This window comes from Pristis pectinata, chromosome 13, assembly GCF_009764475.1.
Source record: "Pristis pectinata isolate sPriPec2 chromosome 13, sPriPec2.1.pri, whole genome shotgun sequence".
Classification (NCBI taxonomy): Eukaryota; Metazoa; Chordata; class Chondrichthyes; order Rhinopristiformes; family Pristidae; genus Pristis; species Pristis pectinata.
Window position 1 is genome coordinate 48,315,778 of NC_067417.1, and position 26,145 is coordinate 48,341,922.

The 26,145-nt window shown below is 39.9% G+C and overlaps 1 protein-coding gene across 3 annotated transcripts in view; it reads right to left on the reverse strand.

Moving 5' to 3' along the window:
• Positions 1-1,056: 1,056 nt before the first annotated feature.
• The window catches only part of sf3b3 (splicing factor 3b, subunit 3), a 41,390-nt gene continuing 16,301 nt past the window's right edge, over positions 1,057-26,145 (reverse strand). For 2 of the 3 annotated variants that reach the window (XM_052028469.1, XM_052028470.1), the window contains exons 10-27: positions 25,464-25,629; positions 25,084-25,179; positions 24,426-24,498; positions 20,155-20,306; positions 17,704-17,859; positions 16,959-17,114; positions 15,703-15,846; positions 14,972-15,094; positions 14,056-14,210; positions 11,467-11,641; positions 10,945-11,150; positions 10,389-10,545; positions 9,609-9,734; positions 7,420-7,632; positions 6,434-6,532; positions 5,177-5,320; positions 4,256-4,360; positions 1,072-1,537 (exon numbers count right to left, since the gene is read on the reverse strand). In XM_052028469.1, the coding sequence (XP_051884429.1) occupies positions 1,397-1,537; positions 4,256-4,360; positions 5,177-5,320; positions 6,434-6,532; positions 7,420-7,632; positions 9,609-9,734; positions 10,389-10,545; positions 10,945-11,150; positions 11,467-11,641; positions 14,056-14,210; positions 14,972-15,094; positions 15,703-15,846; positions 16,959-17,114; positions 17,704-17,859; positions 20,155-20,306; positions 24,426-24,498; positions 25,084-25,179; positions 25,464-25,629 (2,587 nt within the window). In that variant the 3' untranslated portion in view covers positions 1,072-1,396. Of the gene's footprint in view, positions 1,538-4,255; positions 4,361-5,176; positions 5,321-6,433; positions 6,533-7,419; positions 7,633-9,608; positions 9,735-10,388; positions 10,546-10,944; positions 11,151-11,466; positions 11,642-14,055; positions 14,211-14,971; positions 15,095-15,702; positions 15,847-16,958; positions 17,115-17,703; positions 17,860-20,154; positions 20,307-24,425; positions 24,499-25,083; positions 25,180-25,463; positions 25,630-26,145 lie in introns of all 3 variants that reach the window. The other variant, XM_052028468.1, reaches the window with a different exon arrangement.

Genomic DNA, 26,145 nt, shown 5'->3' on the forward strand with positions numbered 1-26,145 from the left:
ATGCAAGCTATTTGGTGAGGGGCATAGACAGGGTCAATGCGCAGTCTTTATCCCCCCCCACCTCCCCCAAGGTAGAGGAATCAAAAATTGGAGGGCATCGCTTTAAGGTGAGAGATTTAATAGGAACCTTAGGGCTAACCTTTTCACCCAGAGGTTGGTCAGTAGATGGAACGAGCTGCCAGAGGAAGTAGTGGAGGCAGGTACGTTAACAACATTTAAAAGGTGCTTGGTCAGGTACACGGATAGAAAAGATTTAGAGGGATATGGGCCAAACAGGACTCTTGATCGATTGGATGGATTCTTGATCGGCATGGACTGGTCAGGCCAAAGGGCCTGTTTCTATGCTGTAGGGCTCTGACTTTAGAAGGGCCACAAAAGGTAAAGTCAGGAATGAGCACTGGCCAGAATGGGAGGACAGCGGGAACGCAATACTGGAGGGCAGGCGCACAGCAGGATTGCAATTTCAAATTACACTGCAGATTATGAAAGCTCCTCAGACATCAGTGCCTATTTTACTGTTAAAAATATTGGTATTCTATTAATTTGTTAAAAGAACAAATAAAACTATTATTGACCTTGCTCTTAAACAAAAATCACTCAACAGTCTTAACTTTAACACCTTCAGACCTAACAAAGGCAGACATTAAATACGGGCATTACTTCAGATGGATCACATGTTCCAGCTTGGCGACTTTGTTGAAGGTAATTTCCTTGAACCCAAATGCCAACTTGCTCCGTGAAGAACGAGGTACAAAAAGGCTCATGCCTAAAGCTGACAGCTGAGTTCAGGTTAGCCAGCAATCATTGTGCTACAATTAGCTTTAAGAGGGGGTTGCTGTCAGGTAGAGCTACCAATCCTATTAAACGGTTGGTGAACTACTATACACAAGGGACAAAAACAGAACATAACCTTGATGATATAACATAATTAAACAATTTCTTCAAATGAAGGTGGCAAAATATGCACCACCCTAATCTTATTTTATCCTTCCAGAACCTTCGAGTACAGAGTCGATTTGCAGTTTGGAAGCAGCACAAAGCAACAATTATGTTATTAAAACAGGGATTTTATTCTACCGTAGCCACAACTGAAAAGCAACAGTTTGTCTTAGGAAAATGGCTGCTAATCACACAGCAGCCTCCGAAAGCGCTTGCAAAAACATTATATCCAGCCTCGAACCCTGTGCCCCCCCCCCACTCAACAAAATCTTTAAACATTTTTAATGTACAAAACCATATTTACAAGAGAAGGTTACAGTCCATTCAATATGGATAAAACTTCAGCTGGGTGAATGGCGAGAGTGCTGGCATTATTGCTCTTTCTACCTCCTGGCATTGTACAATGCCACCAGCACAAGTTAATGACACCAGCACAAGTTAATTAACACAGCACACTTTAGAATGCATAACGTGTTCTGATGTCTTCCAGTTTTTTGGACACCTCGGCGGGTGTTCTGTCCAACTCTTCTGCCACACTCTTTTGTTTAATCGGATCCATGGAGTTAAACTGTTCACAAAGATCACCGTCGATTACATTCTGGAAAAGCAAACAAAAGTACATTAATCAGGTCAGTTTGTAACAAAGCAGGAAACAAGAACAGAGATTTAAGCCTCAAGTTTGATGTAATGACTCAATAGAGGTACACGTGGAAACTGGGAACAAAGATATGGTGAAACCCATTTTCCCCATACATGCTTCCCACTGCTCTCATTTAAAATTACTACTTTGAAGGCAAACCCAGAGAGACCTTTTGTGATCAATTGGATGCAACTGCCTGTTTGAGACAGCTGTGGAGAGCTGGGGAGGGGAAGGGGAAGAACTAAATCAGCAGTGCCAACATTCTTTAAGGCATTAGAAAAATCAGTCATCTGTATCTTAAAAATAATCAAAACTTTTTATCTTTTTTATACATAGTATCCGTGCCAAAATACCTGGCATAGCTGCTTTCATTTTATAATCTGACACAATTGGTTGCATTTGAAAAGAATTTCTCCTCCTCACTCAGCAGCTGGCAGATCTCAGCAATTATATAATACGCCCCATGGACAAGGAAGCACTGCGTTTCTGATTTCAATGTTTCATTAACCTCAGGAAATCATTCCAAACCTTCCCCAAATGAATTTTCCATCTTTATTCCCTGACTGGATTTCATTCTGTCTGCTCACAAGCCAGGCAGTATTTATACGAAGGAAAATTAGCAACTAAGGGTCCTGTCACCTAAATACTGTAGTCAAGGCACATGGATTAGACTATCAGATTTCAGAGAGTCTGTGCTGTATATTCAGACTGCCAATGAAGTGTTAGAGGTGTCTTTGTGCCACTGCATACCACAAGCTGGGGCTCTCAATTAGTTGTTATACAGAGACCATCCACACTGCACAGTCTCCCCCCTTTGGAAGTGTATACATTTGAGAACTGGATCAAGTCCAGTGACTGGCAAAGACTATCAACAACACAAGGGTAAAATATTCCTGCAGGCACTCTGTAACCAGCAAACAATTCTAGAGGCACAGTGCAAGTGGTGTTATCTGTCTCTCCAGCTTTCTGCTCATGGAAACTCTGGGTGTCAATGTCATGACTCACTCATACAGGAGGGTGGAGCTTTCATGATTTACCATGCGATGTCCAAAGTACATTTCTTAAGAACACTTAAACTGTTAAACCAATCAGCAAATCCCCAGCAACACTGTTCTACTTTCTTTTGTACTTGGTTTAGGCTTGCAAGGGACTGCTTTAGCATTTAGCTTGTTGCCTCACTTGTTGATAAATAATAAGTAATTAAGTTGACCATTAATGACTTGGAATATATATAAATGAAAAGGAGTATGCACTAAAAACTTTAATTATGGTTGCAGGATACAGTGAAGAAGGCTGTCAAAACAAAACACAGATCAGTTACAGATATGGGCAGAGAAATGGCAGATGCAGTTTAATCCGGGCAAATGTGAAGGGTTACACTTTGGGAGGACAAATTCAAGGGGAAAGTATACAATTAATGGCAGGACCCTTAACAGCACTGATGTACAGATGGATCTTAGGGTCCAAATCCATAGCTCCCTGAAAGTGGCCTTCATTGGTCGGGGCATTGAGTATAAGAGTAAAGAAGTTATGTGGCAACTTTGGTTAGGCCGCACTTTATTGTGTGTAGTTCTAGGTTGCTCCGTTAAAGGGAGGACGTGGAAGCTTTGGAAAGGGTACAGAAGAGGTTTACCAGGATTCTGCCTGGATTAGAGGGTACAAGCTACAAGGAGAGGTTGGACAAACTTGGTCTGTTGGAGGCGAGGGGAGACCCGATAGTTTATAAAATTACGAGAGGCATAGATAGGGTAGACAGTCAGAGTCCTTTTCCCAGGGTAGAAATGTCAAACACTAGAGGACATGTATTTAACGGTGAGGGGGAAAGTTTAAAGGGGAAAGTGTGCAGAGCAAGTTTTTTGTTTAAAACATGGAAAAGGCTGTCAGGTGCAGTGGTGGAAACAGATACAATACTGGTGCTTAAGACCTCTTTAGATAGATACATGAATATACAGGGAATGGAGGGATACAGATCATGTGCAGGCAGAAGAGATTTAGTTTAATTTGGCATCGTGTTCCTGTTCCATGTTCTAATACAGGTAGTTCTGCGAGAAAGCATTTCCATAATTTGAATTGGTTATAACATGACTGATAGATTTTTAAAAAATTTTTTTAAAGAATTTCTTATTTACAGCATGGTAACAGGCCCTTCCGGCCCAACGAGTCCACACTGCCCATTTTGTTTTAAACACAAATGAACCTACCTGTACGTCTTTGGAACGTGGGAGGAAACCGGAGCACCCAGAGGAAACCCACGCAGACACGGGAGAACTTATAAACTCCTTACAGACAGCGACGAGAATCGAACCCCGATCGCTGGCGCTGTAATAGCGTCGCGCTAACCGCTACACTACCGTATTTGCATTACATGGGCCGCAGTGGTTATAGTGCAATCACGATCGTGAATAGCTGTTTAAAGTTGTGCTTTGAAAGCAACTACAGCCTCCTCTGCTGTACTGCAACTTTCTATAACGCAAGGTTTCTTAGGAATTTAACTACTGCATTATAGCAGAACTACACACCCAAACAATTAAAAAAAAGCTTAGATACTCCATTTAGAAACAAGGATCTATTGCTTTACTGTCAAGCTGCAAATCCCACAGAATAAAGCTGTGATAGCTTTAATATTAATTCCTTAAAGCAAGGCTCAACAACAAGAACAGCTAAAAGTGTATCTACCTTCACAGGGAAGTAGTAGCAGCGGAAACTCAGATGGTCACGACCACACAGGGGAGGGTGTTCTGATCTCATGTGCATCTCCAGGTGCTGGAAGAAATCATGGTCCTAGGCAAAAAATAGATCAATTACGAGTTTAAAAAGGGTTAACGAAGCTCAAATGAACTTGAGATTTACTCAGAAAAAGCTCAATGAACTCAAAATTTACTCAGAAAACTCTCCCCTTAACACCATTGGCTATTTTAGCATCATTTTGTGGTAAATCCACTATTCCAAAACAGAATGGGAACGAACCAATTTGATCAACAGGTGAGGCCATGACATTGTACTCAAGGTTTGTCCTTGGAAGCCATTCTCAACAAATTTAGTGACGTTTATTTTGACCATTTGTTACTTAGGCTGCTAATGCAGAGTTGAAGTAGGGAGCTCATTCAACAAAATGGATCTTGAAGCATATTGATATCAAACCAACACACATGGAAAATCAAATGCATCCAATTTCTAAAAAAAAAGAAATAACAGTGCTTTTTAGGAATGCTTTTAAGTTTTGCATTTTTTGTGGTCTACTTAGCAATATGACAATATAAGACTTGAACCGAGGGCGGTGGCCTCAACCATAGCCACGGTTGAACGCAACGGATCAATGACTGTGGCATCCGTGAGGTAGGTGGGAGGGAGATGCAAGCTACTTTCTCCAAGTGCCGTCTAGACAAACCTACTAACAGAATGTCAGGTTATTTGTCCATACTGACATCAAGTTTATTTAAGATCACAAAAAAAATGTCACTTCTGCATTCATCTGCAACTTACCAACAAAAGTTTACACTTTCAGCAAAAGAATTTAAAATAAAAAATCGTATCACAACACCAACCAGGCATTACATCAACTAAGACCTAAAGAAAGCTAACATCTGACAATTTTACCTCATGTGACGTGAATGGGACCAGGATCCCAATGCCCCCAGAGAGTGTTGTATACACAAGAGATTCTGAACCGCCAGGAATTAATGTTGTCTTCTGCAGCGAAAGCACAGATTCTCCCACATGGTAATTAACAATGATCTCAGCCTGAATGAAGAACAGAATTACAGTTACATCGGACCTCACCCTGCCAGTTGTTAACTGATATCTGATCTTACTTGAAAGATTTGTAAATAACTAATCCATCTACCCAACCCACACTCCCAAATAACTAGACCAGTTTAAATAATCCATTAACAGTTGATCAGAAGCAGTGAAGAAAAATGTGGACAAGTTAGTCAAATGCAGTTCCTAAGAAGCACAAACAAAACAAATCCTAGAGAGTAGGCTATCCAGAGATGCCTAGAAAAGTATTGTGTGATCATATCATCAGAGTCACTATTTTTAAAGACTGCCAGTTAACATGTGGGTACAATGAAGGAACATTAACATTTTTTTTACAGCATTCAATGTCCACATTAACACGAGAAAGCACATCTGAATATAGGATGGATCCTGAAAGCTGAGATGTACTTTTCAAATCCCAGCTGCAGCTCATTCATGTGGACTTTGCCTAACCCCAGTGTCCTGTCATTACATCCTCTATATTAGATTCTAGAAACGTTCCCATAATTGACATTCCCCATTTCCCTGCCTTTTTTTTTAAAAGTGGGGTTACACTTGCCACATTAAATCTGCGCGAATTTTTCTACGTTATAGAAAATATGAAGAGTCTCGACATGAAACACTGACTGTCCATTTTCCTCCACAAATGCTGTCTAACCTGCTGAGTTCCTCCAGCAGTATATTTTTTTTAAACTGGAGATGAGGGTATTCCAGTTAATTCTCTTCCAGTAAAAAGGTCCCCAGCCCTATTTCTGAACCATCTCCTATGTGCAATGAATCACAGTGCAATGATTGGGGATGTGAATTGGGTTTGCATCTCATGACTAAGGTTGTTGACCACTGTAAATATGAAAATATACGCATACTTACCGCCAATTATTTAATGGCCAAGGTCAGGATTGCTTGTGCCCATAACTATTCTATCAATTCAAATTTTATTACACATGAATGATGGGCACATGAATAATGCACTGGCAGGTACTTCAGATTAAATAACAAGTCACTCTATTCTATTAGGATGATCACACACCAATGATACACTTTAGACCTATGCCCAGAAATGGAACTGCCTCTACACCAACAATACCAGCATACCTTTTGGGAAGCTCCATTGAGAAGACCTCTATCCCACAATGCTTTGTTCCCAGTGGGATCCTCATCAACATCATCACTTGTGTTTGGTGGCAATCTCACCTGCAATGGTTAAAGCTGCTTCTTAATAAAATTTACTTATACTTCTCTGTTTTCTCCCAGAAACACACATAGCATGCTAATGAGAACATTTTAATACATTGCAGAGATACTTCATCTAAGAAAACACAGCAAATAACCTGCCAATCAGAAGAACACACAATGTATGACAGCTATTATTTGGGGCAGTATTTTTTTAAACAATTTCTATATATAGGACTCTGATAATTTACAACATAGTTTCATATCACGAACTGCCTGCATACAAAAGGGCAGTGACTATGAAGCACGGGCTGAGTCAAGTGCCATCTGGCCAACTACCTACTCATGTTACTGGTGATTCACAGTCATTTTGGGCTAAGCTGCTTGTGCTTTCTATAAATGTCCTGCATGGGAGGAATCTTTCAAGTTTAAGTGCAGGATAGGCAGCTGTACTGCGCAAATTGCAAACAGTAAGCAAATTCAGTAATTGCAGCCAAATAATCAGTGGAAGAACCTTAGTGATCAAATACTTGAACTTATCAAGAGCAGGGGTGGGGGGTGCGGGAGTCAGGAGTTGGAAACCAGCCTGCACGCAAGGATCCTCTGGTGGAAAGTTTGTGTTACACAACGGGGCCACCACAGCAAGACTGAAGCAACTGTATTCCTTTTTTTTCCTCATAATGGGTGCAATAACAGATGAATGGATTTCTTATGGTTGAGTAGCCTCTGTAACTGCATCCTATTACATTAGTTCTACCTCGGTCACTGGGTCCGTCAGGAAACCAAATAGCATCACCTTCAGCTGGTACCCAAACCAGTGCCCCAAGGCACCAGACACGTCTAAGAATCAAACCTCCACCCACTATTCGAATTCACAGGGGGTAGAGAAAGCGCAAGATTTCACTTACCACACTAATGTTGCCGAATTTATCAGCACCGGCCATGGTTTCGTAGTCCAACAGACAAGCCGTGGTGATCCAGCGGGGTAATGTATCGTCAGCAAAGATGATAAGCTGGTTCTCGTTTCTTTTGTAACGAATCCAGAAGAAGCTTTCCTGCACATCTGAGACTATCACCCTATGTCCGATGGTGTGGATTGCCACTATGAAATTTGGAATGTGCTGAAATAAATGAAGCAAGTTACAAACAGTGCTCATTTCATAATAAGATCCTTTACTTCAGGTTTATTACACAGCACGCTGCCTTCTATTCTTCTTTCACCTGGATATGTTACGAATTGCAGTGCAATGGCCACAGTAATGCCTCCAAAACATTAGGAGAGGGTAAAGGGCCATCTCCTCTCCCTCCCAGCCGTTTTTCCCTTCTTGCTTTTTCAATGCCATCATAGTGAGATTGAAGTTTCAATCAACACCTCACCATCAGGACCAAAAATAACATCAGAAGCATAAAAGGCAGCTTTCAATTAACACCTCTCCACCAGGAGCAAGAATAACATCGGGAGCACAAAAAGCAGCCTTCTTCAGGAGCATCAGAAGTTTTGTCAATCGTTGTTTGGAAAACCGAACATTAAGAAAAGCTGGCGCTCCCCATCAATATCGATCACTTCAGATGCAAATTGTTTCTCCGCAATATCCATAAAATGATGAGGGTAGAGAGACAATAAATGCTGGATAATGAACCAGAAGGCATCACTATAACTAGTTCTGCACACATAGATTAAAAAAAGTTGCAATGGAATAACTACCAAGCTGGGAAGTAGACATTGCCAGTGCTTCACTGGAAGTTTATTGTACAGCAACGGCTCAGTGAAACTTTGGAACTTCCCCAATTAGAGCATTCTGCACACAGCTGCATGGAAGCTGCACTTCTAGCACCGAATTCCAAGTTATATTGTAAAATTCATTTTTAGAACAGAGGCATCGCTGACAAGATCAATGTTTATTGTCTATCCCTAACTTCCTTTAAATGGAGCAGCTTGCTATGAGGATTCAGAGGTTATTTGAAATCAATAGGATTAGTGGCCCCTGAGTCCACAAGGCCAGAAAGGGGAGGATGGCAGATTCTTGCCTTAAAGGGTGTCAATGAACCAGATGTTCTTTTAAAACCATTCCAAACTAGGGTTTACAGTCCCGAAGTAAGAAGTCAGCTATTCAGGACAGACATAAGAAATTTCTTCACTCGTGAGTGATGAATTATTGAAATTCTCTACCCAAGAGGGTTGCGGAGGCTCTGCCCGAGTATATTCAAGACAGAGTGATTTTTGGATGTTAAGGGAATCAAGGATATATGGAGTAGTGCAAGAATGTAGGGCTGAAATTTAAAAAAAACAGCCATGATCTTTTAGAATGACAGCTTAGGCACAAGGAGCTATATAGCCAATTCCTGCTTCTATTTCTTATTCTTTTGCGTACATGCCCAATTCGAGTACAAATCCCGAGAAGCTATTAACAAGGTAGTGGCCCATCGTGTGAAATTTGGCTTTTCTGTAGGTACATTTGTTTTTGATATAGTTTTTGGATGTCACCTTCAGCAAAATAGGGAGTTCAACTAGTTTACCCCCGTCACTATGGATTGAACAAAATCCTTTCATTTCACACACAGTTCTGTGCTGTACACTGCCACCTTGAGTTGTCCTTATTGCCCACATTTGGGGACTGACAGGAAGCTACTGCAAGGGAATGTGCAGTGATCATGATTCCATGAAAGTTCCAGACACTATTCAAAAAAATAGTTGTTGTAAGAGCTGGATGCCTTGTAGGTTGCCTGCTGTATCAGAGTGCCTAGTTGTATTTTACCATAAAAATTACTTGGGTCAATGTCACATTTTTTGAGTGCGCCCATTTATCCAGGTCTCACTATTTTTAAATGCCACACCTCCCATTATGTTGTTAGTATCTTTGCCCCACTAAAATTATCCTCCAGTGCTTTTAATATTCTATCCGACACTGCCACCAACATCGTCCAAGCCGAAGTTCTTTACCTTGGCAGAATACCTTATTTGCATTCTATCGCCATGCGGAACTTGAGAGAGATTTATTGCACTTGGCCACATTGGATAACCATTAATGACTATCAGCTCCAAACAGATTAGCCATACAAAATCTAATGCACTCTCAGAAATCTTTAATAGTTCTACCTTATTTTCACATTTTCTCAGCAGCTTCTTCTTCCCCAGGTCATAGATGCGCAGGAGCTTTCCCAAACCCACCAGAACACGGCCCTGGAAAGGGGCAATGGCCGTTGGAACATCTTCAATGGATGTCTGTTGGAGGAAGGTTGAGGCGGGGGATGGGGGATAAAGGGAAGAGAATTAAAATAAAAATGTAAGAACACTGTTGCTTGTATCGCGGTAATAGATTATTGGAGTTGTTTAATTGAAAATACCAAATTGTGTTATATTGGTTGGTACTGAAAGGTACAACTGGAATTCATACATACAATTGTATCCTGTGGTTGATGTTCGTATCAAACTAGAATAATGGAAATTAGACTTAGGTGCAGTATTGAACCATGGGGCTTCATTTTAAGGCCCATTTCAAGTTTTGAAAATGCCTTAAATATTGCCTCAGATACATCATTAGGGACCCTTAAAACTGTACTAAGCACTCTTCAATTTGGGGCTGTTACTATGTTTCCCAATATTCAACAAGCGAGGCAGGACTAGGCTCAACTAAGAAGCCATGCAATCATGGTCAGTCTGATTGTACACCAATTCTAGGTGCTTACATTCAAGCTACTGGAGTGAGTTACTAGAAGGAAAGAGGTAAAGAGAAGCAAGCTGGAAAAGTTCCACAAAAATAGATTCAACAGAATGATCCCAGCGGTCTTGAGCTGTGTTACAAGTGTTGGAAACACGGGGGACAAGGAAAACTTAAAATGTACAATTTGCAACCTCTTATATGCACTGCAGCCTCACCTTGTGCACGAATTCCAGTTTCTCGCCACTGTTGATGAGTTTGTATGTGTAAATGAATCCACCTCCAATTGAACGGGGATTGAGGATCAGGTCCTTGCCGACCCCAACTAGAACGTACCAATCATCGCCACCATTTGCAAACTTACAAACAGCAACACTGGGGACACAGAACATCTGCGTTAATATAGGCTAACTCCTCAAAGAGCATACCTGGCCCAAATCTCAGCACATTCATGGAGAGGAATAAAAGCATGAGCCACAATCTGCATTTAAAGAAAATTATTCAAACGCCACTTTACACGTTCCCTCATAATTTTGAGAGAACATGTCTTGCTATCAAAGTTCCACGAATCCTGCTCCCCACAACTAACCTAAGCAAAGAGGAATCAAAGATACTCAGGTTTATGAGATGTCCTTGCAGTAATAATGAAAAGCAGTGAGACCCATTTTATATTTCAAAGAGCCAAGCACTCGGTAAGTACCACAAAATTTTAACTAAAGGAAAACCAATGCCAATTCAGTAATGATATTAAGATAAACTATTTGTTTTGCACACCTGAAAGCTGCCTCATTCTGTTCCAGTTGGATTTGATCATACACGTTGCCCTGAATAGGGTTCATTACTCGAACAACTGATGCCCACTGTCCACTCCCTGCCTTGGGGGATCCAAAGATGGATTCGGGCAAATTCTCATTCAAGAAGGCAGCTGCCATCTCTGCTGCCAATTCTCGCTCATCCTCTCCAGCAGCTTCCACCATTTCCTTTGTAACAAGTAACACTTCCATGATTAATGTTAAGATGACATAGTAAGAACAAAATAATTAATCTATATAACTCTACGTTTTCTGCTGTTAAACACAATGTGTCAGTAAGTCAATAATGCTCCAATTCAGTAACTCAAAATTTCTGCATTGTTGTGAAAACACAAGTCACACATATACAAAGAAACAACTTATCCAGTAATCTTCTTCCAGTCCAGGTTAAGTCTGATGTTGTGCAGTAACTTGCATTTCTATACGGTTTTTAAAAAAGATTTACTGGATCGAATGCGAATTGCAGCAATGATTATCCAGTTACCTCAGCCATCTGTTGCTTGCGTTGGGCTTTGGTGGCCTCAGTGTAAGCATTATGATCAGTCTCGATGACAATGATGTTGTTGCTCTCAGGGTGAATGACAAACTTCCTCGGGGTATACTGCAGAGAAAAGGAAACCTGATTGAATACCGCCCCCAGCTTCTCGAGAGCCAAGATTCTGAAAAGAAAGCAAAAGAAAATAAATGGAAACCTTTCAGCTCACAATCCTCCACACCACACACACTTACATTAGAGCGTTACCTTACATCTCCTGAGCAAGGTTAAATTGATTTATGGAGTCACAATGAAGCACGGACGAGAAAGAAACCTACATGTGGTTTATCCTCCAGTTGAATGAATGGATGAATAAACATTGCCCACTTTTTCCACCTACAAAATGTGTAAATTATGCTCTTATAATTAGAGGTGTCACCAGAAACATACAACACAACCTCTAGACGAGGTTATGCCTTAAATATTTTAATTGATTTGAGTGGATGAAGCAAATCTAGTTGATATTGTTCACTTTAAATTTCAGAAAACCTTTCAGAAGGCCCCTCATGCTAGACGAGGCAAAGCCAAACTGCATATATAGTTTCAAAGAACAGTAGTGTCAGATGCAAATGTAGACTGGCAAGAGTTGCTTTGCCAGGACTTGCTATCCATGGACAAAACCCAAACAATAAATGAAAGGAAATAATCTCACATTTACAACTGTGAATAGTGAGCCAACTTTAAATCAGAAACATTGCTGTAATCACAAGGTATCAGGTGAAACACAGACTAAATGCATCATCATTTTTTTTTAAAAGTTGACCACTTCTGTTTCTACGCTATATCTAGATTAAATCCATTTGCTGTTGACATTTATTTCCCCAGTCTCTTAACTGCACTCCACCACACTCTTAGTCTATTCAGATATTTTAACATTTTGAAACAATATGATCATTCTCCCAATAATATCGTCCTGGTCTTTGAAGGTAAACTGCAGTAACAGACGACTAGGACATCATTGATAGCATGCCTCCAGACTGATCCACATCTGGTGATTTTTCAGTTGCATTAAGAAATTTTTTCAATCGATTTATTGAACTTCTACTAATGCAAGTATGAAGTGACAGTAATTTTTAATCGCAACAACTTCAATATCAGAGATCTTGCCCAATCTTCTGATCGTCAACAGTCTTCTAAAGCATCTTAGTTGAATGTGGTCTGATTCCCTCTCCTCAGATGTTCACTGACCTGCTGAGTACTTCCAGCATTTTCGGCTTTTATTTCAGACTTCTAACATCTGCATGCAGCCTGTTATTCAATTAGCTGAATGCTCTTTGGTTTCTTGGTAAGGTAGGGTTGTGCCAATTACGCCTCATAGGCATTAATCACGGTCATCGCCACAGAAGCCTTGTATGTCTTAAGTTCAATAGTTAGGCAAGCCATGGCGGTGTGACTCATGATTAACTGGACAGCATTTTTGATATGCCAATACGTCAGTCAATCCCATGATTCAAATGATTCACTATGAAAAATCAAAAAACTGCAGATGCTTTAAATATGGAAGAAAAACAGAAAATGCTATAAATGCTCATCGGGTGAGGCAGCATTTGTAGAAAGAGTAACAGTAAATATTTCAGGTTGAACCCTTCATCAGAACTGGGAAGAGGATAAAACAAGATAGTATAAAAATGCAGGGGACGGGTGGGGAAGGTTGGCTAGAACAAAGGGAATATCTCTGATAGGACGAGGTCACATTTACCTTGGGATAAGCTGTAAATACAGACGGTGAGTTAATGGGGACAATTAGGGAGGAATAATACGGTCTTTTTACAAAGTGCAATGCTGCAGGTCAGGATATCCTAATAAAAAGAGAAAAATTGAGCCAATATCACAGATGAGAGACTTGGCCTATTCTGATACAGACAGAATAAGCAAGTTAGATGAGGTTGCAACATGCCCAGACAGAAGATGAAGTATTGTTCTTCTAGCTTGAGGCCAGCCTCATAAATGTAGGAGGCCACAGACAGTTAGGACAGAGTAAGGGTAGTGTTACGAAACAAAGTGGCAGGCTTCTGGAAGTTCAGGGTCACCTCCAAACTGAACAAAGGTGCTCTGCAAAAGAGTCACACAATCTGTGCTGTGTTTCTTCAACACAGAAGAGACCACATTAAGAACCTGAATGCAGTACACTGGACAGGGAGAAGTGAATTGGTTGAAAGGACTGTTTGGGTCCCAAGATGGTGGGAAAGGGAGAGGTGACAGAATAGATGTTGCATATCCTGGAGTTTCATGGGAAAGTACCATAAAGGGGAGAGTGACTATTCTCCGGCATATGGATCTGCATCAAATCTCACTACATTTCCAAACCAGTGTGCTCCAATAATCAAAACAAAGACGAGAAGATTTTGCTCATGCCAGGTTGTTGAAGAAAAAATTAGCATTTTTTTGCCTCTCTTAAAACAAACAGGCCCTCAGATTTAAATTTAATAGGAATAGATAAACTAAAAAATCACCTAGCATTTGGAAAAGATAAAGTACCAACACTCACCCCTAAAACCTTGCATCATATGTCTACAGCTTTTGTTTGGTCAAACTTACCGCAGTGTGTTAGTGGAGATGGCTACAATACCCTCAGGACATTGTTCGGAGGCAAATCCAGACGCATATTCTAGAGTTTCATAGGACAGTGGTGTCAGGTGGAAACGGGACTGGTATGAGTAGCTCAGCCATGACCTGCTGGACATGGCCAAAACCTACATTGGAAAGAGATCAAGCAAAACATCATCAACAGCAAGGAACAATGAAATTAGAAAGCATTGCTTGAGAACAGTAGCAAGCCAACTTTAAATCAGAAGTAGTACATTAATCATAAGATATCAGATGAAACACAGACTGAAGGTATCATCATTTTAAAGCTGTTCAGGTTTGTGGGTTGTGGGATAATGACTTCACTGAGCTTAAAAGCAGCATGGGAGATTCTGTAGCATTACACTAACACTGGAGGAAACATTCGGAGGAATCCACGATCACAAAAACTGCCCCAGGTTCAGAGTGTGGCAAAACTACCCATTAATGCCCAAGGTTAGCAATACAAAGGCATTTCGAAGCATGTACCCATGGAAATATAATACACTGGTCTAAGGGTAGATTAGAGAATGGTTTCTGCTGCTTGTATTTGTTAAGCAGCAAAAACTTCAGAACTCTTTAGTTAGGCTTCTTTAGTTGCCAATTTCAGGACAGAATCCCTTTAATGTATGACAAGAAGGAAACTGCAGGCAGTTAACGACAGTTCAAAGAAAAAAATGTAAAAATAATTCTGATTTTTTTTTGCTTGTAGCATAGTTCCAAGCAATAACATCCAGCATTAGACTTTTTTCCAATTTAGAACAGTCAAGTGAGCCTTTTAAGATTATGACTCACGGTAACGAAGAATCAAGGCAGCGCAAAAAAAATTGTCATTATCATCCAACCCTTCAGACTGCGAAAAGCCGAAACAATAATTGTGCACACTCACTGCTTCTTGACCTTGCATCCTGACCCTAAAAAGCTTGACGGGTCGTGATCCCAGGTATCTGGTTCTTGTGTCAGACAGGTCTCCAGTGACTGGGTCCAACACTGTCCTTAGCAATACACCGTTCTAAAAGAATCATAGAAAAATCTTAGAATGCACTACATCAAGGAACACTCAACTTTGAATAAGGTACACCAGGCAATGCTACCCACAGACAAATGGTCTTTTGCTCTAGGTTGTAGTCTTTCAACGATGTGTTAGAAGAGTCATATTCTAAACCCTGCATAGCATAGGCCTGTTTTAATCTGTGCCACTACAATGTAACAATCATGATGTAAATGTCAGTGACTCAACTGAGAATGAGCAAAAGGTAACCAACCAGCTGATCAGTTCAGTAGGATTAAGATGCGAGCAGTCCTTCACATCACACCAGGGTGACAGCAACTTTCACATTCTCACCATGTTCTGAATAAAGATTTTTCTCCAAAATTCTGGATTTGCTGATGACCATATGATATTATGGGCTTTCACTCTGGAGGTTACGACAAGCAGAAAAACCCTGATATCTACTCCAGTAATTCCTTTGACTGTTTCAGAACAGCACCTTTTCCCTAGGGAAAGCCCCAGCCTCTAATGGTGGTGGTACACAAGGTTGGGCTTCTTTAGTTATGAAACTGAGAACTTTTATTCAATTCCTACATACTTAAACTCCTTGCCCCAGGTAGTTTACTCACCTGTAAACCAATGTTTAGGTACAAGAAGCCAATGGAACCCTTCTCTCCTAGTTCATCTTGTTTTTCTGCACCTCCCATCTCAACTATACAGAGAGATTCAGGCTGTGCAGGAAGAGCTTGCATACTGAGAGGCTGCAGACAATCCTGAAAATGACAAAAAGGACAGGTCAGTGCAGCTCGTTAAATAGGAAAGTTAGTGTGGTAGAAAGCAATACACTCTAGAAAGTCCAAGTTCAACCCCCGATCTATGTAGTCAATCCCGAAATATTATTGATGAGAATGAAATGGTTTCAATGTTCTGAATCAAAGAAGAACATATTTAATGTTCACTGAAGGTGAACTGCAAGTTACAAGCTAATGACACCACTATACTGGAAGAGCAGAGGTGATGGTGGGAGACAGCCAATAGAATCTCCACTTAAGATTAGATAAAAAAATGTCAAGATATTGCTTGCCGTTTTACTCCTACAAAGAAAAACTGCAGAGACTTTAAAGGTCACAACACCAAAACTAAAATTCAGAGGCAGCAATGAAAAGATACCCATTAGGTTATAAAGTTCTTTGGACTAGGGTCAAACAACTGGAAAGAGTTCCACTTTCACATTCCAGGATAACAAAAGGATGAGAGGTTGCGATGAACTTTCTCAGAATATAACATATTATAGAATTATAATAGTTGAGAAATAATTAGTGTAAAACATGATCAGCAAGAAGAAATGATCATGGAAAAGATATACACTGAAAAAGAGATCGAAGCTAACATATTCAGATCTGAAAGCTGGCTATTTCTTCCTATGTGCTGTTGTTTTCATTGAGAAATAGCCACACTTTAGAAGAAAAACTAAAGGAGTTTAGTCTGCACGTTTATGTCATGCTGGCATCTCGTGGAAGGAATGTACCAATGTAGCAGTAAACCCTTATCACCAGGAAGTTCCAAATCTTGTGGAGTTATTGCTTAACTAGCAGATTCAGTCACCACACAACTTTCTGAGCAACTGCCCCATCTACTGATGAGAAGTCAAACAGCAGTCTCTATCAAAGCTCCTCTCCACAGGTTAGTAGACCACCGGCTTAGAACTTAGCCTACACTAAATAAAACAGGCTCAACAGATTTGTTGCAAGTTTCTTGGAGAATCAACCCTAGCTAAATCCATATATTTGACAGGATTTATTTTAAACAGGGTAAGGATTGGAAATAAGGACTACTACTTAGTACATCTAAACAGTTTTACCAAAAGAAATTGCACAAAACTTACCGAGGGGTCCAGAGAAATAATCCTGACCGTGTTATCTATGAGACCCACAGCCAGAAATCGGGAACGCTGCTCCCCTGGAGGAACATTTGCTAAACTCATGCAGACTACATCAGTTGACATCTCTTTACGCTCTGTGTATTCATTCAGTTGTCCAGACTATAAACAAAAGTTTAAAGATGCAACACATGAAGTATCTGACGGAATGCACTATAATAATTTAACTTAATCAAAACAGCTATATGATTACAATAACCATTGACCAAGAAAATAATTGCTTCAAATACAATTTGACCCAAAACGTAAACATTTTAATACCGCTCCCCTTTCCATCTTTCCCTGCAGTTCTTTTGTCCCAACCCCAAATACTTCTAAAACTTTACTGGCTAGCATAATCTAAATCTATGCTTTCTGCACATCAGTATTGTAGTAACCTGGCTTCTCCTTTCACTTATTTCCATTTCGGAAGCGAGACCAATTTTCAAGCACAAGAGCTTTAATCGGAAACCAGATCTTCGAGTATTGCCCTTATGATTTTGCAAGCTCCGAATCTAGAGCTGAACACTTACACCTGGTCACCTTTGTTAGTTGCATGCATAGAGCAGTGATGCCCAGGAACAAGTTACACGCTTGGAAGGAAACATTGAAATAATAAGACGGCAAAGTCTGGCCAGATGCATCCATTTTAGTTGAAAGTTAGGAACATTGACCTATTAACTAAAATATCTCTGCATAGCACTTTACTCACCGGATCCATCTCAAAGTAAACTAGCTCCCCGCCTGTCAGTGCAATCACCACCTGTCGCTGGTTCACTGCACATTTCACAATTGTCTTTTTACCAGGGGTCTTCCACTCATTGACTCTCTTATCTGCACGGATGTGACGGATCCCATCAGGGTATACCTAAAAAAATGAAGCAGAAAGGGAGTTAACCTGGGCTACTGAACAAAGCAGATATTCAAGTCCATCTTGTTTTTTTTTGCAAGGTTAAATGCATTGCTGAATTTCTATTTAAAAGAGCTACATTGCACCACATCACAACATGTTTAAAAAATTAATTATTAAGAAAATTCTCTCATTCCTTCTGCTCATTTCAGTTGTTCAATCAGGGTAAGAAACCTCACAAGTCTAACCTTGGTTACCACAAAATAACAGCAACGTACGTGACCTAATTATTCTAAATCATCTTTATTTCATGTTGTTCCTGTCAAAATAGATAATGTTCCTTTTAAACATACAATCTCCACTTCAATAAAAAAAACTATGGAAAAGAATGCCATACTTCCATAAATTATTGAATGTAAAAATCTAATATCCCCAGCAATCATTCCGTTATAATCCCAGGTCCATTCTTGTTAATAACATGCCGATTGGCAAGAACTTTCTATTAGTATTTATCCTCTGAAAACCTTCCATCACGTCCCCCCTTCGTTCTATTTCTGCTTGTGCTGGTCCTCTTCCTACTTATCTGAGATTAGAAGGCTAGCAAAACATTAGTGGGCTAGGTAGATTATTCAAGAACCCTTAAAGAATAACTTAAAGAACTCTAACTGCAACCATTACAAAATGTTTAACTGAACACTCATCAAATCAGTACCTCCTTTACAAATATTGCTTGAAATTCAGTTCTTTAAACTACACAAAGCCATGCATTGGAACAGAGGTAGGCCACTAAGCTACTCAAACTTGTTTCATTGCAATCAACGGTAGCCAAATCAGTAATTTAACTCCAATAATCTTTGTTCAGTAATTCTGGCCAAATAAAAATCCATTATTCAATTTATGGTTTTTCAACTTATCCAATTCTAGTAGCTTTTAGGCAAAGAGCTCCAGATTCCTATTTGTTTGAATATGTACTGTCATCAACCCTGAACGGTCTAGCTGTAACATAAATTATCACATATTAACCACTCCAAGCAACACAATCGCACAGCAATTTTCTATACCAAGAGAAATACAATCCTAACTCATTGAAACTGTCCTCATAATTCTGGCCCAAATATTATTCTGGCGAGCTTGTGCTGTGCCTGCGTCCCATGGTCAATAAACCCTTCCCATGCTAAGGGCTCAGAAATGAATGTAATGTTTTCAGTGGGGTCCAACAATAGCTCAATGCAACTTGCAATTTTTGCATTCCTGACCCTGGGATAAAAGCCAGCATTCATTAGCCATTTTTCTTGAAAAGTACCATTCTAATTAAAGCAGAGATTAATTAAATCATGCTTCAGTGAAATATGTGAAATTATCACTCAGTCAATAGAAACCTCAGGTATTCTCTAGGATTTCATCATGTCACTGGGACACAAAATTTTTGTTCTCAAGGAAAAAGCCATGCACTTATATATTCTGTCTTGCCACTCTGAGTTGAATAATGCTGGATGAGGCACTAGAGGTCACCAGGCTGGATTTAGGAGAAGTAACACAATGTTACCAATTAAAAAGACTTCATCTGTGGCTTACAAGCTCAAGACTTCCCATTGAGACTGAATATACCACCTTTTAAAAAATATACGGAAAAGGCTCAAATTCAATAAATTAGATGCTGCATATTTTTCAGATAGCAAAATAAGGGTGAAATAAGAGGGGTATGCTAAACTCAGGGTATTCCAACATTCACCGAAATTCTGGTAATAGCCACCAAAAAAAGTTATACTTTGAGTTGAGCCACTATACAAACTAAATTTTTTCCCCCCGCAGAATATGTGTACTGCCAACACACCTTTTACTATCTGTCCTCATCAAAGGGATGACAAGCTTCCTTCTTGAATTGCTGCAGTCCATGTGTTTAAAGTACTCCCAGTGCTGCTACGTAAAGGGTTCTAGGATTTTAACCCAGCAACAATGAAAGAACATACATTTCCAAGTTAGCATGCAGTGTGACTTGGAGGGGAATCTGCAAACAGTGACATTTCTACACTCTCGTTGCTCAAGTTTAGATTTGAGAGGTGCTGCTGAAGCCTGGGCAGGAAGCTGCACGTACCTTGTAGACGTCACACAGGACAGTCGAGGTGTGCCATGATCTACGAAGGTGGCTTTTGTGTGCAGGTTTTATTATAATACGGCACAACCATTTTACTTTCCATGTCAGTGAAAGAAACTGAAGAACCCATTTTAGAATGCAGCAAAACAAAAAAACAGCAGCAGGCAATAAAATATATCCAAATGTGGTATATCCTGGAGTAAACTCTGTGCCCCTACCTGAACCAATGCATCCTCACCAAGCAAGGAGCAGGAGAGTGTAGGGGTGGTACCCAGAAATCCAGAGTCTGTCACTTCCTCTACGGTCTCACCAATAGACAGTACCAGTGTGGCATTCACGAAAGACACAATGATGTATGCATCATATTCATCTAAACACACACAAAAAAGGTGCAAAATACACTTGCAGGTTAACATTCAACACTGTTAGTACAGAATACAATTTGCCAATAAAAGTGTACCTTGCCTTTAATGGAAATCACTTTAAGCTTTAATTCCTCATTGCATCTTGTGGGTTTCATTTTTACTGTACAAATAGTCCCTCCTCTCAATATCAAAAGAAATAAAGCTGACATGTTAGGATAACCATATTTTCTGCTGAACGGAGTCAAGTGTCCCTTACAGATTTGGTCCTATTTGTTTATTTTGTGCTAGAGGACTTGGAGAGGACAAGGGGAAAAGGACCACCATAAAAAGATAAATATTTGTACAAGTGAAATACCACTTAGTGCTACGAGTTTCTGCTAAAAAGTCCTTAGCTAAGGTAATATTAGCTACAAGTCAAAGAAGTTGCATGAAAGGAAACAGAATAAATTCCATCATGAAATTTTTTAAATGCATAAACCACTTTGGCTTGAGACTGAAAAATTTTAATAGTAAAGACAATGAGGCTAATTACACATTTCCAAATCAAGAGTTTTGCTATCACTTAGCCACTGTTAATTATGGTCTGGAAGATTACAACCTAGAGCAGCTAACAGGTTGCTAAACTGTCTGCTTGTAGCAAACCCTGCTTAGGAATTGGTAAGATAAAAAAGTAAACTCACAAAGGAAACGTTAAAGATTTATTTGGTGAATTTGGACAATCCAAATTGAATTAAAAGATCAATTAAAGATCCTTAAGTACAATAAACCTCACGATTTGGATGTTCCTAAATTAATCTTGCACTAGGCTAAACAACACTGATTTGGGATTTCTTATCCTTTCCTACGAAAATCTGCCAACCTTGTATTTTACATTATCAGTATGACCATCCCAGACCAAAATTTAGCATTTATTATCTCCTACTATAGCTAGAAAGGAAACCTGACCTAACGAAATGTAACAATTACTATATCTTGTCTTCATAAATGCCCAAATAAACCCAATTCAGAATCACCACAATAAAACACAATAAATATTATCTAGGGATGTTAATTAAAGCATCTCAACTCTTCCATCCAAATGCAGTTACCAAGATTTCAGGTGTAATCACTGCCATGGTGAACAGTGATGTACAATGATATATGATGAACTTCCAAACTTGAGTCGCATTTGGAGGGGGAATTTTGACTTTCATATTGAGTTAAACTTTTGGTGGCTGAGGAGCTTGCAATTTAGGGTGATAATAAATCAAGAATTGCAAAGCATCACATTTGTAGTGCAGTTCTGCATTAATACCGATAAAAGTACATGAGACCTAATGACAACAGTGACAATATTCTTGCTGATTCTTGTAATGATTCTAGTGTTGGGATGGGAAGGTTGGGAACGTTGCAGTTTTCCATTCATGTAGAATATCTGTATCGACAGTACTTTGCTTCATGTAATCACTGATTAGGACCGTTCTTTACAATGTCTGTCCTAAACCAATATCCCGGAGGCCCTACCAGCAGGTACGCACCTAGAATGAGTAGCACCTTCCCCGGCCACCTGTGGGAGAGAAACAGAGGCTTGGTATTGGTAGAGATCGAGCCACCACATACCAGCCAGGGTTAGTACTGCTCTTTCAGACTCAAAAGAGACAACCAGGGTTTAAACTATAAACAGCAAAAAGATCACTTAGGCTAGGCGTATCGAAACTTCTTACCCACCAAACACTGCAGGCAAGGAGTCAAATGTAAGTTGCCATTATAAATGAAACAACAATCTGGGAATTAAACGAAATCCACTAGCCAATTTAGAAGACTGAATGATTTTGCAACAAAAAAGAGGGTGTTGTAATGGCAGAGCAAGTTTACATTCTTTCCAAGTTTATATCCTAAGGAACTCATGTAAAAAGCATCACTAATTTGTAAAGAATCCATCAAAAGGTAGCCATTTCCATTCTCGGCATTTAAAGTTGCAGGAATGTCACATGCAACTCATTCCCAACTAAACACTAGAAGTAAATTTACTCAAATGACTGAAAGAAAATCTTTATCCCATCTTTGCTAATATTTTTGGTTGCATTGATAAATATATTTGCAAGCAATTGTACTATAAGGGCAGTCTAAACTTGCTGTGCCCAGCCCAAGAGATCAATATTGCAGTTTTCACTTTTGTACAACATTTACAAGAAACACAATGACAGAAATCACAGCATGCCTCTCCCGATTAACCCCAATTTACTTTCAATAACCTAAATTCATCTTAAGTAGTTGTGGAGAATATAACTGAGTGGTGTACACTGGGCTAGGACCAGAAATTCATCCAACGGTCCACTCATAATTGCTATTCCATGGAAGGAGCAAATACAAAAACACAGGCACAGCTCTGATAAAGGTACTTCCCAATGCTTTTGGAAATCTAGTGAAAATGAAGGACTGCCAGTATATTTCCAAGTCAAGTTGGTGTACAAGGGAAGCATGTGGGTGATGGTCCCCCCGTGCCTCTGCCCTTGGTAGTAGAGGTCACAGTTTCGGAAGTGCCATCAGAGTAGCATTGGGGGGAGGGCGGGGGGAACTGCAGACCATTTTCTACAAGATTATATGCTCCAGCCACAAAGCCAGTAGTGGAGGAAATGAACATTTGGGGTGGTGGATGGTATACCAATTAATCCAATGGGCTACTTTGGCCTGGATGGTGCTGACCTTCTTAGTGTTGTTGGAACCGTACTCATCCAGTCAACTGGTGAGCATTCCGTCAAGGACTGTGTGATGATCAATGTAATTATGGACAGATGCTTCTTCCACGGGTAGATCGGAAAGGATGAGGTCAGGTGTTAGTTCACTCACCACCTGTAGTGGAAGCAAACTGGCAGCCACATCCTTCAGGACCCATCAGCTTGATGAGAGATGGTGTTATCGTGCACCTCTTGTGATGAAGTCCCTCACCCAGAGTACATACTGCACCTTCTCACTTTCACTGCTTCTTCCAATCATTGTTCAATATGGAACAGTACTGATCCATCAGCAGAGGAGACAGAAGCCGGCCCACGTTTGACCCGATATCATGAGACTCGGGAGTCAAAGCTGAGCCTTTTTACCTCTGTGGGTCTATCCCAGGGTTGGAGGAGGGTTTTGGCTTGAACACTGTATGAATCTGGAGGATGACTAGGCTTGACAAGTTTGTGGGACAGCTGTCCCAATTTAGACACCAGTCCCCAGATTATTTATGAGAAGGACTTTGCAAACTTTATGAGAAGGACTTTGCAAACTTGGCTAGAGGCTGGGAACAACTTTGCCCAATATTAGGTTTTGTTCTGTTTCAACATTCTAATCTTTGCCAAACTGTGTGGTCTGTCAGTCATTTCAGAGTTAAACAAATTGGTGGGCGTGAAGTCACACAAGCTAGGCCAGGTAAGTTGGCAGGTTTCTTTCCCTGAAGACAATCCAGTAGTTCTATTATTATTACTAATGATGTTTGAAAAAAAATCCAGAATATTAACTGTATATAAATTACACAGCTGCCCTAAGCAGATTTTGTACTCAGGTCCTTGTACCGTACCAGCCTGGTAACTTAATTACTGTGCCACCACCGTACCCCAGATTTGAGGTTTGCAAAATACCCACAAGTTTAATTGGCACATTTTAGTGTTAAATCAATGAGACAGTCACTCTAAATATGTAAAACTAACTTATACATTCAAATGTACAAGGACTGCAGTTCAAACATCAGAACTGCAACATAGATAAATAAAAAATTCTTTCACTCCCAGTAATTTTAATTTCAGAACCAGGATGAAGTGGGCGACAATAAGGATTTTGGGGTGACATGAAGCAAGAAATAGGCAGATAAGGTAACGAGGACAAAATGCTGAAATGCCAGTCTGGTTGTCATGCAATACAATTTTACAAGAAAAAGGGAATTTAGGGAATCAGAGGGTTTACCCAGTGGGTTAAGCAAGTCCACATGACAAAATTACATTTACCATTCAGCAAGGAGACATGTTAAGTCAGAATTTTTGCTTCCCTCATTTTGAATTGTCATGAATTCCATCACTTGCCAGCATCATTGCTGGATACAGTCAGGTGAATATTACCGTATCTTGTCCAAAACAAGTGTGTGCCTTACATTATTCAGACCATACCTTCCACGTGTCTTCTTACAGTCCATACAGCATTAGGATTACCGGGCAGCTCAGAGACAGCCATTTCTGATACCTGTCAAAAAAACAGTCACTTTCTACATTATTCACTTTAAGGGAATTACAAGTGTAAAATCCTTCAGTATAAAATCCAATCCAGCTAGGAATGAAATTGGTCATCATTGCACATTGACTAGGATGGAACCACATACAATGGCTTTGGTCTTCTCAGTGTTAAGCTGAAGGAAATTCCTGCTCAGAAAACTAGCAACTTGACAAATCATAGTCATGGAGAGCTATGGACTGCTGAATCAGAAAAACAGAATTTTCCCCAAATACATTTCGGAGAAGAGACATGATTAACATCATTTCAGCAGCAGCATAAGTAATAACTCAGGCCTTTCCTTACCAAACATACAGACATAGGTGGAGTCCTATGAGAACGAGAACCTTCACCAATACTTTCCTGCCATCCTGCCTCAAGCACAGTGACAACAAAGCCTATCATACCTTCTATCTGCAAATAGCCAATGAGGCAACCTACAGATGGAAACCAGGGCCAGCTACAGGTCGATTCTATGAACTTCCGGATTCGAAAGTCTCAAAGTGACTAAAGGTGAAGCTACTGCTGTCCTTATACAATCTCAAAAACAAACCATACCTCAAGACCATGTCTCAAGACTCTCAACGATGACCTTGGCCCTCTCCCACAAGCGACGTACAACTGAGGTGTATCTTCATTTGCCAAATCAGCAATCTGCCAGTAAAATTACCAACAATGGTTAAACACCAGGGGCAAACAATCATCATACCAATTCACAAATAACTGAATCAAATCAGAGAACTAAAACTTTCCTCGAGTGTATTTTTGGTGAAGAAACAGAATTAGATTCATTGAGTCAGCATTATAAGCAGCAGTGACTAATTCTGCCAACATAAAGAGCGCAATCAATTCCTAAATGTTACTTGGTCAGGCAATCGATAGATCATGAAACAAATGGAAGTACCTGCAAAGCAAAGGATTTTGAATGCATTGTGTACCTGGCACGTCAAAATTGGTGACAGGCTGTCCAGCTCATCCACTAATACCAAGTTTTTGAGAGGTCGTGGTTGGAAGAAAAAGGTATCTCCTTCCTCCAAGGGCATGGCTGAAGAAAATTCTGGTTCATCATCATCATCTCCCAGATGTGCAATTTGATAAAGGTAACTGCAATATGAAAGTTGTGTATTTATTTAAAAAAGGCTCACTAATTGCACTATATCTATCAGCTCTCAATCAGTGAGCCTGTGATCTGCTTGGTAATTTCATTCCAGCAAACTCAGATACTCCATACATACTCATATCGAAACTGGTTTGAAAACTAAGAGAACGTGACACCATTGTCTTCTAAAAAGTGAAAACAATTAATTAAGAGTGTGAAGCCAAGAACAATTGATTAGCCTGATTAAGAGATCACCATATTCTCCTTTGCCAAGGTATAATGAGAAATGACTAGCAAAGTAGAGACCAAGATATCTTTAATTAGAGGGAGAAAAGTGATACACAAATTTAATATTTAAAAGAGTGGAAAAAAGAACTAACGTATTGTGACTTCTAGCCAGAACATTGCTGAGGAAAGGGATAAAAATGCCTGTACACAAATATTCAAAACCTGTTGGACATTGCATCAACTGAAATTTGAGGCAGAGATTGACAGATTCAAAGGTCAACCCTGAGACATAA